General features: G+C 30.5%; 2 protein-coding genes across 2 annotated transcripts; one reads left to right on the top strand and one right to left on the bottom strand.

Annotated features, from left to right (window-relative positions):
- Positions 1–6,062: 6,062 nt before the first annotated feature.
- On the top strand, positions 6,063–10,516 carry LOC114176633 (1,3-beta-glucan synthase component (DUF1218)). The gene is made up of 4 exons (XM_028061740.2): positions 6,063–6,217; positions 6,295–6,398; positions 9,290–9,492; positions 10,141–10,516. The coding sequence occupies exons 2-4, from the start codon at positions 6,309–6,311 to the stop codon at positions 10,397–10,399; spliced, it is 552 nt and encodes a 183-aa protein (XP_027917541.1). The 5' UTR covers positions 6,063–6,217; positions 6,295–6,308; the 3' UTR covers positions 10,400–10,516.
- Positions 10,517–14,023: 3,507 nt separating this feature from the next.
- Positions 14,024–15,970, bottom strand: LOC114179902 (uncharacterized). The gene is made up of 2 exons (XM_028066398.2): positions 14,648–15,970; positions 14,024–14,558 (listed from the first exon to the last, which is right to left on the bottom strand). Exon 1 carries the CDS (start codon positions 15,628–15,630, stop codon positions 14,671–14,673), a length of 960 nt encoding a protein of 319 aa, XP_027922199.1. The 5' UTR covers positions 15,631–15,970; the 3' UTR covers positions 14,024–14,558; positions 14,648–14,670.
- Positions 15,971–16,332: the final 362 nt, after the last annotated feature.

Below are 16,332 nucleotides of genomic sequence, written 5' to 3'. Positions count from 1 at the left end.
ATTTTATCTTTTACAATATAATTTATTAAATTTTTTAAAATTAATGTTTACTTTTATCTATTTTTTATAAAATTGTTTATCTTTTTTTTATTCATCAACAATTAATTTTTCTATTCATTTCACTTTATTTTTAATAAATATAAATTTTTTTATATTAATTTAATAATATTATATTATTATCACCTATTAACATACTATCATTCATATTTAAAAAAGTGTACACACAAGCGCGATAATGCCTGTGTCTCGCGCCTGTGTGTCCACTTCAAATAATTTAAATAACATTAATAATAATTAATCATGACTAATTGTTAGTAAGTCAACAGTCTCGTTGAAACCTTAAGAAAAATCACTTGAGATAAAAATCCAGTGAAGTAAAAAGTACATCACTCTTTATTTTTTGATATAATATTATTCATCACATCTTCTCTCATTTCTCCTCACGTAAACTTATATTATTAAAATGATTGAGTATAATCTTGTGAACTAATTGTTCAAAGTTTCATTGACAAAGACTTTGTAAATAAATTTGTCGAATTTTTAAATGAACGAATATTTTGGATCTTTATATCACCATTTATTTGAAGATCGTGAGTAAAAAAGAATTTTGGAAGAATGTGTTTTGTTTTGTCAAATTTAATATATTCTTCTTTCAATTGAGAACTACATGCATTATTATCTTCATATATGGTTGTTGATTCCACTTTTTTCTCGATGATAGACCACAACATTAACACAGAAAAAGCCTTTTACATTTTATACTTTTGGCTATTTATGTCTATTTTAGGGATTTAGGTCAAGCGTAGATTTGAGAAACGTAAATTTACTTTTGGTGCTAATAAGTGGTGGTGAGAAACGTTTCAAAGAAGATTGCACCCTAAATGTCCTCTTTTTCAGCCATTTTTCCCCTTTTCAACAACAAAAATAATTGAACGTTTTAAAAAAAAAAAGGAAGATAACCAGTGTGGGTCAGTGAGTTTTTCATTTTCCTCTTGAATATGAACCATTGAACATTCAAATTTCTGTTTGAGGTTGGGTAGTGCATCAACATTGCATTTTATGGTATGCTTATTATCAAATGATGGAATCAAAATAAGAATACTTGACATGTGGCAGTTGAGGTTTATTATTTGATTATTTTTCAGGAATCAATCAGAGAAAGTGGGCTTGTTGATCAAAACACTAATTAAAGAATTTTCATTGTGTTGAGCATCATTTTATATATATTTTTATAATTATTTGGACTTGTATGACTTGAGTTTGTTTGAACTTTATTGAAAATTTATGGCAATGATGTATTTTATTTTATTTTATTTGAATTTTTGATTAAATATATATTTTTTAAATAATTTTGTAAATACCCGTGGATATCTACGGATATGAAAAAAATAGACGGATACCCGTATAACGGATATCCGATGGATATGGGTACGGGTACGAGGCGAATATTTATCCAGCGGGTAGGGTACGGGGGAGCTACTACCCGTACCCTACTTGCCCCGTTGACATCCCTACTAGTGATGTAATCAAACTAACGAGATTTAGTCACATATAATTATGGATGTTAAACAAATTCGTACCTGCGGGTATCCGCGGATAAAACCCGTAACGGGTAGGAAACGAATATTAAAAATGGATACCCGCTACTCGTAGGTACGAATATTTTTTATACTCGCATGTTAACGGGACGGATACGGGTATCATAGTATCCGTACCCACCCGCTGAAATTTAATTTAAAAATACCCTTATATATATATTAGTAAAAAATATTATGACATAATTTTTTCTAAGTTGCACATCTTGTCTTGTCTTCTGTCTTCATTCTTTCAACTTCAAGTATTGATACGTTTTCTTCTTCTAGATACCACCCTTGACATTCTTCTCTTTCCTTTATTTGAAATTGAGCATATACATCAAATCCTATATAGACAATGACGTTTATGATATGCTTGTTATCAAATGATGGAATCAAAATAAGAATATTTGACACGTACCAGTTGAGGTTTATTATTTGTTTATTTTGTTTATTTTCAAGAATCAATTAGAGAAAGTTGGTTTGTTGATCAAAACACTAATTAAAGTATGAACTTTTGTGTTGAACATCATTTTATATTTACTTTTATAATTATTTGGACTTGTATGAACTTGAGTTTATTTGAACTTTATTTAAAATTTATGACAATAATGTATTTTATTTTATTTTATTTAAATTTATGATTAAATATTTGTTTTTTAAATAATTTTGTAAATACTTGCGAGTACCCGTGGATACCCGTAAATATGAAAAAAAAATAGGCGGGTACATGCATAACGGATACCCGACAGATATGGATACAGGTATATAACGGATATTTATCTAGCAGGTAGGTACGGAGGAATTACTACTCGTACCCTACCTGTCCCATTGACATCCTTACATATAATGTTAATATATGAATATTTGCACCAAGATATCCTAAAATATCTTTCAACCACATTCAATAAGTGCAATCTTTCACATGAGTATGGATGTCTATGCTGACATTTGTTGCATTCCTTTATCCCATAAGATGCCTCATTCTAAAGCATGTCTGAAAAAAGTATCTAAATTTATTGCTAGCCTGGTCACCCATTATAAATATGTCTACAAAGTTAACCAATCGAGGATTATATCTAGTCAAGATTTTTTCCTTTGGTGTTTTGCATATTGCTATGAAGTGTTTTGCCTAATGGAGGAAGTTTCTAGTAGACCCAACATATGCATACATATTGTTTTGTAAAGTAATTTGGTAGAAATGCCTTAATATCATATCTTGAGTCATTGGATACATAACTTGCACGCGAGGGAGCAAATTGTTTTTGTTGAGCACTTTTTTATTTGTTGGTTTTATGTTTGTTTATGTATTCAATGCAAAGGTTGTTTTAGGTTGTTTTCTTTGTATGAACTAACACAACTTTGTTTAAGTCATGTTATTTTTTATATGGATCGAGACACTCCAAATATTTCTTTTATATATATATATATATATATATATATATATATATATATATATATATATATATATATTACTCTTTGTCGATAAAAAGTAAAAAATTTGAGATAGTAAAGTTAAATGGACCTTATTATACTGTATCACCTAACATATATAGTTATGTTGAGTTCTTTATCCGTGTAATTTGTATTAGGCTCTTGTGCGGCTATGTAATTTCTTTTGAGAAATGCTGTGTGTATTTCCTACCTATTGTTTTTGTTTTATTTTTTTTGTCTTGATCCTTTTATCTTTGTAAAGAGTTGAAACACCTTAAGTAATCACCTATATTAATTTTTTTATTGCTGATAAAATAAAATTCAATCAAATAATAAAGAGCACGATACCTTATCACTTTGCAACATTCAAAAAGCAAGATATTAGTTGTTAGAAACAGTGGGTTCCAGTACAAATAAAATGGAAATAACTACTAAGGGGGAAAAGACGAAAATAAATAACTGTTATCCTTTTCTCATTTGAAAATCATGTGAAAAAGAAAAGTAAAAAAATAAATAAAAATTGGGATCCCATTTTTAACCGTTTTTCCTTCAATCTTGGCTAGAAAGGAACAAAAATAGAAAAAATGACCTGGTAAAGTGACCTGGTAAAGGACTATATTAATGCTAGCTCTTTCTCTTTTTATGTAGAGTATTTGTATTGTTTTTAATATATTTGCTTCTGTTTTCACTTTTATTATTAATAAAAGAAAAAAAAATTATTTATTTTTTTCTAATTTATTTTCCCCTCTACTAAGCAGCCTAAAATTTATTGCATTTCTATTGATTTTGCTTTCTTTTTCTAACATCCATTCATTCTATTTTAGTTTTTTTTTTTCACAAACTAAACACTATACTAATACCAGATAAACAATTTTATTTGAGATGTATGTTCATGTTTTTGTATTTTTCTTTCATCTCTTATTTCTTTTATCTTTCTCTTTTATTTTTATTTTCTTCTTTGTTTACAGTACTTATCAATTTCCTCTCTTTTATTTTTATGTTTTGTTCTTCTATATCACCTTCCTTATAATTTGTACATTTGTTTTCGCTCTCCTTTACTCATCTTTCCCTTTTCGGTCACATACATACAAAAGAAAATTGGTCAATCAAAATACTTCTTAACTATAACATCTATAGTATCCAAATAAAAAAATGTTAATTGAATTTGGTAAAATAGAAATGAATTCAGACTATCTAATAAATTTTTTTATATTATTATTTACTGAAAATTAAAAATATACTATATTAATATTTTATATATTTTTTAATATATTTAAAAATTTAAAAATTATTAATTATGTATATTTTAAAAATACAATAGACCGGGAATCCAAATTCAATAAAACACACATAATTATTCTCTTTGAAAAATGAAAAGAAATTATAACAAAAACACGAGCAACAAAAAATAATCGATTATGTATGATATACAATAAATTAGTTTGTGATTTTTAATGTTTTTGGAAGCCAGAAATGTTTTTTTAACGATCTAAATAATAAAAAAATGAAATAATATTAATAATATAACAATAAATGAACGATTATAAATAAAATATAAAAACATTTAAATAAATATAAAATATAAAAATATTTCAATAAAAACAATTTCTATTAATTCTTCAGTTAAAGAATTTATAATTCTATTTTTTAATTCATTCTTGACCAGAAAGGGTTATTAACAAATTTGTGTTACATTTTGTACTTTAGAAATTATATTAGTTATTGGCAGATTAACTAATATAGTACATTTGGATAGTTGTCCCATCAATCATTTAGTAGCATATCAACTTTCTTCTCTCTTCATTCATATTCTGTGATTAATTACCAACTTTCTCCCACAAATTTCATGATTCCACCTTTCAATCACCATCCTCCAAAAAGTTCATCAATAATAAAAGAATAAAAAACTAAAAATATAGACTATATTGTTGCTTAGTACATTTATTTCGTCACGGAGCACATGAAATTGAATGTGCAAATATTCAAGAAAATAAACTTTTTTTAATTGAAGTTTATGAGCTCAATAATTCGCACTCTTTCTAAACGCTCTATGCTAATAAATTTTGAGGTTTTATTCAACTGTTTTTTAAATTATAATTACTTCTTTTACATTCATATAAGATTTTTAAATTTGTGGATGCATTCATAACTAATTGATATCTCTTGAATTATCTATATGAAAAATTCAATAATGAACTCATTTAATATGGTAATTTGTAAGAGATTCTTGAACTTTTTGAAAGTCTCTCATAATGTTTAAAAAATTTTGATTTAAAACTGATGTTTAACTTTTTTGTATGGATTAATTCATGTTATAGTTATTGAATTCGACATAAATATTGACTCTCATTCGTCAACTCGAAGAACCTCATAACTTCTTTACCTTTCAATCTTTAAATTATCTAATTTCATTAAACTTAATACAAAATTACTATCTATACCTATTTAACAAATACAAAATAAATAAAAAAAACCTAATTTTTAAAAAATTACTTTTAAAAGAAATGTTATTATACGAGGTAAAATACTCCGGATGATGCATTCATCATTGTCTTAACTAAGTAAACGAAGTCACAGTGATTAACGGTGTGAATCGCACGGTCAAACTGATATCATGCTTTTAACAACGTGTTAATCCCACGAGGGAAGATGAAGCATCATTGATCATCATGTGCATCACACCCACCCGACCATGCCCAGCACCTTCAAACTAAACCCTGACAGCACAAACCCCACTATATCCTCAAACCACACGCACCAATATTAAAATCCATATAAATTATGGTTCACAAAACAAAATCAAAGATCATATCTTAAAAAATAATTTTTTCCTTGATTTGGGTGTGACACATAAAATTATTATTAAATTTTTAGGCACCAAAGCACTATAGTTACATTTGCGTATTTAAATTAAATAAAGAGCAAAGAAAGAATTCTAAAGCATTTTATGTTTATTTAGGTTCAATGAATTTTAAATGAAGTGTACATGCATACGAGGGTAATTAAAATAATTTAAAATTTTCTAGTATGTATAGAAGATGTGACTAATAATAAAAAGATAGGAGCTGTTGGAGAATTAAATTAAAACATCCAAAAGCTTAAAATTACATCCAAAAGTTACATACTTTAATGGTTTTGGTTCTTTAGTCTGCTCCCATTTGCTTCTGAACAAGGAAAAATCACCCTCATATCAAAATCAAAGCAAACTGGTGCGTTTCTCTTGCTCTTTATTGTAAATCTTACAATATTTTAATCTTTCTGACTTTAATCAATTTGTTTTGTGAAGAAATATTGAGAGTTATGGCTTCGTCTCTGTTATTGGCGGTGGTGTTTGTGTTTGATCTCATTGCTTTTGCTCTTGCTGTTGCTGCAGAACAGAGGAGGAACACTGTGAGTTACTCTCTTTTCTGTTCCTTCATTCACAGTTTTTTTTTTCTTCTTTTGATATTTTGATTCAGTTGGTTTTCTGTGTTCTGATAAAGAGATGTTATTATGAATTCAGTTCAAAATTTCTGATTGTTATTGGTCTATATTCTTCTTTTTTGTGAAAAGTTCAGATAATTATTCACTGTGTTTTGTTTCTGGTCTGTTCTCTCTCTCTTGGTTAAGTTTTCTTGATTTCATATATAGTGAAGGTATTATTATATCATGCAATTATAACACAAATAATGTTAGTTTTTTTTTTTTTAACAAATGTTATATCATCCTTTTTAAACAGATTTTTAATTCTCATAAAACACTTTCTTCATTCTAAACAATAATTTTTTGAGATTATTATATACTGATAAAGAGATATTCAATTAATGTAATTTAGTACAAAATATTCCTGATGTTTTTATTACTTCCATCTCTTTTTTCGTGTTAACTATTTTTCATTATATGCAGATTCAAAAGATTATGGATTTGGAATGGGGGGATGTATGATTTTAGTTTCATTAAATTTAACTGTAAATGAATTATCTTTGTATAATTTATTTTTCACCCATTTAAAATATAAGATTATAATTTCATCTCTAATATCAATTTAATTTGATAAAAAAGATATTTATTATAGATAGGAGTAAAAAATAATTAGAGATTTTTTTAAAATTTAATTAGTTAATGAAGGCCATCCAATAATAAAAACAATGATTTTAAATTTTTGAGAAATTAAATTAATTTCTTACAATCACCAAATTTAAAACCCATTTGTTTTATAAGATTAAAAACCATATTTGAATCTTATTTTTGTGTGTAATTGTTCAATTTTAAAAGCTTTTAATTTTGATTATTTATTTATAATTATACATTTTAGATTCACCTTTCTCACCTCTAGAGTGAAAATAATTTTCTCAAATACATCCCTATAGAAGCAAGAAAAATGACAATGATTAATTTTCATTTAAATAGTTAATAGTAAAAGATTAATATATTTAAAGTTTTAAGTGATGATGTTAGTATTCACCTATCTCTTAGACTTGATTAAAAAACAGAACATCTTTTGACATTCACCAAAAGGGGTAATATGGTTTGATCTTACTCATTATTATATAATAATGAAAACATTTATTGATCTTGCATTTTGAAAATGAAAAAACTTATACATGCTGAAGTGGGTAGGAAGAAAAAATATTGGAGATTTCAAGTGTTTGTCCTATTATAGTTAATTGTTAAGAATATAAAGTTGGCTTACATTACTGAGTATAGATCTAAACCAGAAATGGTGATGAGAAGTTGAAATCAATGCCTAAAAAAGCAGAATCTGACCTACATTTGTATATAATCCTCTCCACATCATCTTTTTCTCTTTGAAATATCTCATACTTAATTATTAAGAAACTTTAAAGTAGCATTTGGGTCATGGACAGAACAGAACAGAGTGGAACACTCTAGGTTTCCCTTTATTTCATTTTCCTCCTTTTGAGTGGAATGAAGATGCACCATTTCATAACCACGTGTGATGTGTTTTATTCTAATTCTAGAATAAAACGTATTAGATATAAAATAGACCAAACTCATGTGTCAAATTCTATCTGATTTTAACACATTACCAAACACTACCTCATTAAAACAAAAAGACAAGTGATATATAGCTGATTTTACACGATGATGGGTTTAAAACTCAGAAATTATGGCATACAAGCTCTTATGAAGGGTCACTCCATTTAGGTTGCATTTGATGCACTTCAGGGACAACACATTAGAACATCACTGAACAAGTTACTGAGTTACAAACACAAGCTTTTTGTTTTATCTGTCGTTTGGTTATATAAACAAGTTCTCTTTTATTTATCTAAACTAAGGGAAAGCCTAAATCTAAACCTGGTTTACTAATAAGGCAAGCACAAGTTGTATATATAGACTTAATTTTAAAAGCTTCCAAATGCCTTGTTTGTGTATTCATTAACAAAACATTTAACTTCGGAAAAGAAATGGAGATTACATGTAATTTATACATTATAATAAATTCTAATCTTTTGTAGAGAATTTTAATTTTACTTGCAATCTACCACTTACCTCATAACTCCAATATTCAAAAGTTCATTCATTCTAGTCTTATCTGCATTTCATCTTCTATCATAATTTGTAAGTATTTCAAAAACTTATGTTTGTAAGTTGTTTCAACTTATTTCTAAAAGCTCTTCAAGGTATGAAAATAACTATGAAATCATATATAGAAACGCTTTAATATTATTTTTAATCCGATCTAAAAGCAACTAATGCATAAATGTTTTACTTAATTCTTTGTGAGGGAAGGGTTTAGTTTTCAATGTCTAGCTAGCATATTCTGCATCAAGTTCCTTTTTTTGTTCTTCTTAGACTATAATTTTTGTTTTAGATATGGTTCCTATGTTTTTCACTATGGTACAATGTAACTGTAAAGAGGCTATTTTTCAGCTGAGAATCACTTTATGTTATTCAAAGATGTGGATTTATAATTTTCTTTCATTTCCAAACATAGGTAAAAGAGTTGAGCCAACTTGTTCCTTCAATGTTACCACACGATTGAATCCTGAACTATACTTAAGAAAACTGAAAAGCCAAACTTTAGGAATGTTCTCCAACAACACCATTCCATAGGGTGAAAAGCTACTGATATTTGCATTGAATACATTAGTTGCACTGCATCGGCAATTCCAAGTTGCATTATTTATGATTTGAAGGAAACAACATTTCCTCCATGGTGTATTGTTTCCTTGCATAGTAGGGTGCGAAGTTGAGATTGGATGAGAACTCAAAACCAGAAAACAATTTTTGCAGTGTTGGAATGCTTGAAGTGTAACTATTTGTTGGTCTGACAGGCCTCGTTAAGTGAAGACAGTGCGGGAAGAAAGTACTGTGAATATGACTCTGACATTGCAACCGGCCTAGGTGTGGGGTCATTGTTCATCCTAGTTGCTAGTCAAGTGATCATTATGGTTGTAACTAGATGTCTGTGCTGTGGGAAAGCTATGAGACCCACTGGATCCAGATCATGGGCAATTTGCTTGTTCATCACTAGTTGGTATGTCTTCATTTTTGGATCATACTCTTTCAAACACAAATTTACATGTTTGCTCTAAATTCTTTTTTTTTTTTATTTCAATTCACAGAATCAACTAGTCTATTTAGTTTTAAGGAATTCTTATTCTGTTTTCTGTTTTTCTTTGATAACTTACATATATATCATCTCCAGCACAAGAATCTGATATACTACATCATCATCATGGTTATTAGCGAAATTAGAATAGATCACAATCATGAAACACCAGACATAACACATACACTGCATAAATATTTTGTTAATAATATATCAGCATGTGTACATCCATATGAAAGTGTCACTTCAAATGTATTTTTAGAGGACTTGGCTTAACTCTCTAAACCAACAAAAATAATGTAATAAAAAGCGTTTGATACATGTTAAACCATGGAGTGGTAGTGTAAGAAGAAACGTGTTTGACATTCAAACTTCAGTTGGAAATCTAATTACGAGTTTAAGTCATATATTAAGTAAAAATGAAAAAGTTGAATATCATATAAAAATGAAGACCCATAAACTAAACTGTCTTATTAGTTCTTGTATCAAAAGTCTTTCGACCGAAATCAGGCAAGTGCAAGAATACTACTTGTGGTGAAACTATAAAAGCTGAAATACTGATGCATGATTCAGGGTGACATTTATCATTGCTGCTTCGTGCCTGCTTGCTGGTTCAGTGAGGAATGCATACCACACCAAGTACCGTGATCTGATGGGAGAGAGAGCCCCTTCATGTCAGACCTTGAGGAAGGGGGTGTTTGCAGCAGGAGCAGCCTTCATTGTTATGACAGGCATAACCTCGGAGCTCTACTACGTTAGTTTTTCAAAAGCTAATACTAATGGTCCCCCTCCCTATGCTCGAGACGCTGGTGTGAGGATGGGAAATTTGTAGTTGTGTTTTGTGCAAATTCTTTGTAATCTTATGTTGGCTACCCTTGCTACTGGATGTGAAAGCCTACTTGTACATTATTAACAACCTTGGTTGAAAAAACACCCAATGTCTTAACTATTTCCCCCTTCTTCACTCTTCAATTATGTCACAATAGGTGCTGCCTCACTCTGCGCCTCATACTTCTCTACCTTAGTCTGCTTTGTCATGATTTCACAATTATTGCTTCCACAAGTTTTTTGCATAAAGTAAGAATCAAATTCTTCTAGTTTTTCTCTTACAAAATATATGAGTTTCACGTTGCCTCATTCATTCTTTCTTGGAGGGTTTATATATATCAAAACATTCTTTCTATTTCTAAGGTGGGCACAAGAGTTGTGAGGCTTGAGACAGAAACACTTCTTGTTTTAATAAAAGGATATTGGTATTTTGATACCATTTTTTTTATACCATTTGACATTACCTCTCATAACTATTTATTTTTTCTTATTTTTAAAATATAAAAATTAATTTTTATTAAGACTATTTTATCCTTATACAAATTATTAAATGGTCGTCTGATGTCTAGTAATTATTTCCTTGCCGATAACTATTTCTTTTGGTGTCAATAAGTTTAAAGTGTGAGCAAAAATGGACGTAAAAGGAGTGTCATGTCATGAAAGAAAATAATACCACTCCTTTTATAATGATTGGTCATGCTGTAAATTAATCTCATTTGACGGTAACTATGATGGAAGACTTGTGTGTTCTAAAATTATTGAATATGACCTAATTTGGTTGCTGAGCTCAGTGTGTCTTTAAAGCCAAATTGACGTCAAAACTCAGATATTAAGGTTGAGTTTGACTTTAGTTCTTTTAATTATTTTTCTTAAAAAGAATAGTTAACCTAAATATATTTTAAAATGTAATAACAAAAGTTTAATTTCATTAGGAAGAGTTCCAAAAAGTAAGAAACCAATATACTAGACCTAGTATAAAAAAAAAAAAATTTAAGAATTTGTCTTCTGTAAAAGTTGTGTGATTTTTCTGATATGATATGTGTTGTGACCTTTTTTAATCTGTTACCACCTTAAATAACACCTTCTACATGCATGCACAAAGGAAATTGATTTGTAATCCCCTCACTTATCACAGTTTTCTTTCTTTGGAATCAAAATTATAAATGGAAGATCCAACTAAAAAACAAATACAAGTTTAATGATCTAATTAAAACAAGAGTCGTACTTAAAAATTATCTAGTTGTTCACTTGTAGAGTAATGTAACATTACTAAACTTGTTTTGGTATTTTATTTTTAAGAAGTTTTGTTTTCCTTTTTTTTATCACTCAATTTGAGTTAAAGTTCTTTTTCCAATAAATGGTTGTTGTTAATTTTGGACATAGTTCCTGAACCTTTCTTTTAACTAATTTACATGAAATTTATCTTTTTATAGTATAATTTATACGAAAACTTTAGATCCCAATTGTTGAAACAATAAAAGTGTAATAAATCGTGAAAATTGCTTAAAAAGTGAATCTCAACGAGAAATTATAAAATATCTAATAATAGATTTTCTTAACTCTTTGAATTGTATGCGAACCTCTTTTTCATGTGATGTTCATAATGACTATTTTATAATTCGAACCTTATTATAGTTGATAGTTTTTGAGTAAGTAAATATAAAATAATAAGTTTTACTAGTTAGTTTAAGAATGAAAATCTAGATACTAAAATAGCTTCTATTTAGGGATGACAGCTGGTTAAATTTAATTATACCCCTCGTATAGCTAGAAGTACAATAATTTTAACTATTTGTTATGTTTGAATCTTATTCCATTGTCGGATTTAAAAAGATTATTATATGCAATCAATAATATAAATTATAGCTATAAAAAAGGTAAAGGTAAAAATATAACTTAGTATAAACTTTTCTTATTATTATTTGATATATATTTAATATCCTTATAGTTAATTATATTTTCATGTGCTTTTAAACAATTAATGATATATGAAATAAATTTACAAAAATGTAATATAATTAAATTTAATTAGCATATTAATTAAGAAAAGAAATCTAAAATTTTGAGGAAAAATATTGATTACCTACAAAATTCATTACAAATGGCTTTATATTATTAAGATAAGTGGTAAAAAATATAAGATATTTTTTTTAACTGTAAAAGAAATACCCATTAACAATTAACATAGCAATAGTATTTTTCTTTTTGTGGGTGGCCATGCTACCCCCATTTGGTGATTTACAAGAGAGGTCTTGTATAGGATGAGAAAAAGAGTGGATAGTGATAGATATGTGTGTAGTGTTTTATCAAAATGGTCCAATCTTTTTAACTGCCCTAGTCATTATGTACCTATTCCACCATTCATTGCCCTCAATTCAATTACCCTCTTCTCTCTAGTCACCAATCAACACCTCATCACACTATAACTTTTTTGCACTTCAACCTTCACTACCCTTTTGCTGACTCACTGCCACTCCTCTTCAATTCTTCAATTCTTCAAATCCCTATGCTATATATGTTTAACATCTCATCTATTTACTAAAACCTCACACAACTCATTTCAAAACAATCACTTTAACTTTTACACACATGCCTGCATCACTGTGGAGTGGTCCTTTCTCAATCTTTACTTTCTTCAACACAGATTTAGTACTTATGTTGCACTCTTGCTTCTCTTTCATTATAATAATTATGGGGGCAGAGTAAGGAATTCATAACTTTTTAGGCCAAATACACATCTTAATCGATACTAACAAAGTACTTCAGTTCATGAAATTGTAATAAAAATATAATACTTTTCAAGTGTGGCACACCAACTTCCTTTACTGTGTCTGAAACAACCAACTTCAAGTTCCAAAATAAACATAGTACGAACAGTGTAAGTACAAAATTAAGAGAAAAGAAGACCACAGCCATCGGAAAACGTAAGATGGTTTTACATTGTTGATTTACAAACCAAATCTGCTAAACCAGTGATACTCAATATTTCTTTATAGTTTTGTTCTTATTAATTGTTCTGGCTGAAAGGTATAACATTCCACTAGTTAGAGACCTGATACTACATTAATAATGCAAAATCATCTACAATTCAATGGCTCAGTTTATTCGTTTTTTTTTTCCCAATCAGCACTAGGAGTTAGTAACATTTTAGGTGGCTAAGAGAAAGACTGGGAGTTGTGGCGTCGTTTACTGTCACAACTTGCAAGGTGGCTGAATATTTTCTTGGCCATAGTTAGAATATATGGGAAACGCATGCGTATCCCATCATCATGATTGTGGCTGCTGATTAGGCTCGGTCCTCACATGCATAAAGTACAAAGTTGCTAGTGTTTACAAATTAATCAAAATATTTAAAATGTAGCAATCACACTCGTGGATTTGCTTCTCATTCACCAAGGTAGATCTAAAATTCATTCAATAACAATTTAAAACTCTCAGTTTGTTGAAACCTGGTGGCTAAAGGGGGTCTACTAGTGTTCCACAGCTCTTCAATAATAGAAGAAACTGACAATTAATCAGAGGCAAAGCCTAGAAAATATGATGGCCCAAGATACCGTACACTGTTTACTATTCTATTAGATTGGAACAAAGATGAAAACACCATGTGAACTTAAAGCTCACAGAGACATGATCCAGAAACATAAGATAGGAATAGAATAATAAGAATAATATAACAAATTGATGTACAACAAAAATTCTTTCATTCCCAAAATCAAAGAATGATTCTCAAGAATTGGTGGTGGTGGTGGTGATGATGAATCATGAGCAATAAAATCCGTATGATAATATCATTCCAAGATATATACATGTCCAAAGAATCTTCCAATCACATTCTGTCAGTTCAGCAGTGCTGGAGCAGACCCCATATCTATATCACTCCCATCACAAAGCACTCAGAAAACTCTCAAAAAAATAGAGATGAAAATCCTGTATTGATAAATGATGCTAGACTAATTGCATACATTAATACATCACTTTATTAGAGATTAGAGGAAATGATAGAGAGATGAACAAAGAGGCAAACAGAGTGGGTTACAACTAATCAGGAATTTTGAACCCTTTGCTTGAAGCTGAAGCTGAAACTAAAACATGACAGCTCCAAATACTTCTGTTTGAAAGAATTACAGGTGCAGAAAGAAACACCAGCACAGAATATGCCTCATCTGAAAAAAACAAGACCACTTACTAACCTGTATGAAACAAAAAACACCCCAATTTAATTAAATAACTAATCTATGGACACTACCAGTACCATGTGTTGTTTATTGTTTGGTCTCAGGGTTTGATGTCAGAATCATCCCAGGGATCTTTTAGATCAGTTGAGACCAATGAATCAAAGTCCTCCCAATTCCAATAGTTTGAAGTTCCCAAGCCAACACCACTTGTTGCTGCTATCTCCCATGGCTGTGTGTTAGCGCCACCTGTGCCAGGCGCTATAGCAGTACTGTTGATGGTCGGTTCTTCCGCTGCTTTGAACTCCTCCCCATAGTTATAAACATTGGATGATCTCAGAGAGGTTGACACCGAACAAGGGTTGGTGTCAAAAGAGCTGCTTGAGGTTGAGAAAGGGAAGAGTAGGCTTTGGCTTTGATGAGGAAGAGGCAAAGTTGAACTCGGGAAGATACCATTGTTACCTATACCAATACCAAAATCTTTGCCGTCTAAGTCTCTCGCGTTCATCAGATTCTGTTGTAGCAGCAAAGGTGGTGGGCGAATTAGAGCTTGGTAGAGAGAGGAAGCCATGTTTTTGTGATCATCTGCAAGAGGAGTTTGAATTGTCATGTGGCCACCACCCAGCATAGCATCCATTTTGCCAATTGAGGTTGTGACGGTGGCAGTGCAAGTAGAAGGGCTGGCTGTTGTCGGGGTGGTAGTGGCGGTGGTGGAAGATGGTGTGGGAGTGTTTGGTTTTTTGACCCTCTTGTTCTTCCTTCCACCACCTACCGGAACATTTCGTAAAGTTCCACCTTTAGTCCAGTGCCTCTTGCAAGCCCTGCAGAAATGGCGAGGCTGAGACTTGTTGTAGTTGTTGTAGTAACAAAACTTGGTGTTGGTAGAGTCACATCTTGGGCACTTCAAAGACTCTGAAGGCTGAGTTTGCTGATGCTGCTGCTGTTGTTGCTGTTGTTGTTTTCTCATCAGATTAGGCTTTGGGAGTTCCAAGTCCTGAGCCTCCAACAAGGTTTGCTTCCAATCAAGTCCACTGCTAGAAACCTGCTTAGAACTCAAACCCATGGCTTAAAGTCACCCCTTGAAAGCACTAAGATCTATGGAACCGTGAGAGAAGAATCCAAAAGAAGAAGAAGAAGAAGAAGATGAGATGGTGGAGGAAGAAGGAAGTTGTGTTTACTGGAATGAAGAAAGGCCTATGAAGGTGATAAGAAGAAGTGAGCATGTCTTTTATGAGATGTCTATATCTAATGGGTATTTATGATGAATGTTATTAAAAATGAGTTGAAGGTTGTGTGTGGTGAAGGGTTTGATTACTGTGTTGTGGGGGTAGTTGTGGACGAGGCAATCCTATAAAATTGAATGCAGTCTTTGGTAATAACCTACGAGCTGAGTTTTCTTTGTTCGGAGTTGCTACTATTATAGAATGGGAAAGAGAGAGAAGTGCTTAAGGCTTAAGGTGAAGGTGGGTGGTTGACACGTGGAGAGTTATAGGCCGTTGGCAGTGTGGTGTTGTGTTCTGAAATGAACGTAGATGTGCATGACGATGGTATAATAATTTAATTCAATGGAAATACAAAGTTGGCAAAGAAAAAAAAAAGAGAAGTAGACTACGGTCCATGGGCTAAATTTGTTTTGGTAATGGATTGTGATTAGAGGCAAAGGGGGTGGCGCTCAGCGTGGGACCAATGGGGCCAATGCGTCCAAAGATTCTTTCTAAGGTTAACAACAGTTGTCAAACAGCATATCTTCTTGGAAGTTACACAT

This window comes from Vigna unguiculata, chromosome 3 (assembly GCF_037176805.1).
Source record: "Vigna unguiculata cultivar grain cowpea cultivar isolate G323 ecotype 2 chromosome 3, ASM3717680v1, whole genome shotgun sequence".
Classification (NCBI taxonomy): domain Eukaryota; kingdom Viridiplantae; phylum Streptophyta; class Magnoliopsida; order Fabales; family Fabaceae; genus Vigna; species Vigna unguiculata.
The sequence above is the reverse complement of the archived record's forward strand: the minus strand, read 5'-3'. Positions and strand labels throughout refer to the sequence as shown.

Coding starts and splice junctions, on each gene's coding strand:
- LOC114179902 (XM_028066398.2), bottom strand. CDS start 15,630: ATGGGTTTGAGTTCTAAGCAGGTTTCTAGCAGTGGACTTGATTGGAAG.
- LOC114176633 (XM_028061740.2), top strand. CDS start 6,309: ATGGCTTCGTCTCTGTTATTGGCGGTGGTGTTTGTGTTTGATCTCATT. Junction 6,399..9,289: donor CAGAACAGAGGAGGAACACT/GTGAGTTACTCT, acceptor TTGGTCTGACAG/GCCTCGTTAAGTGAAGACAG. Junction 9,493..10,140: donor TGCTTGTTCATCACTAGTTG/GTATGTCTTCAT, acceptor TGCATGATTCAG/GGTGACATTTATCATTGCTG.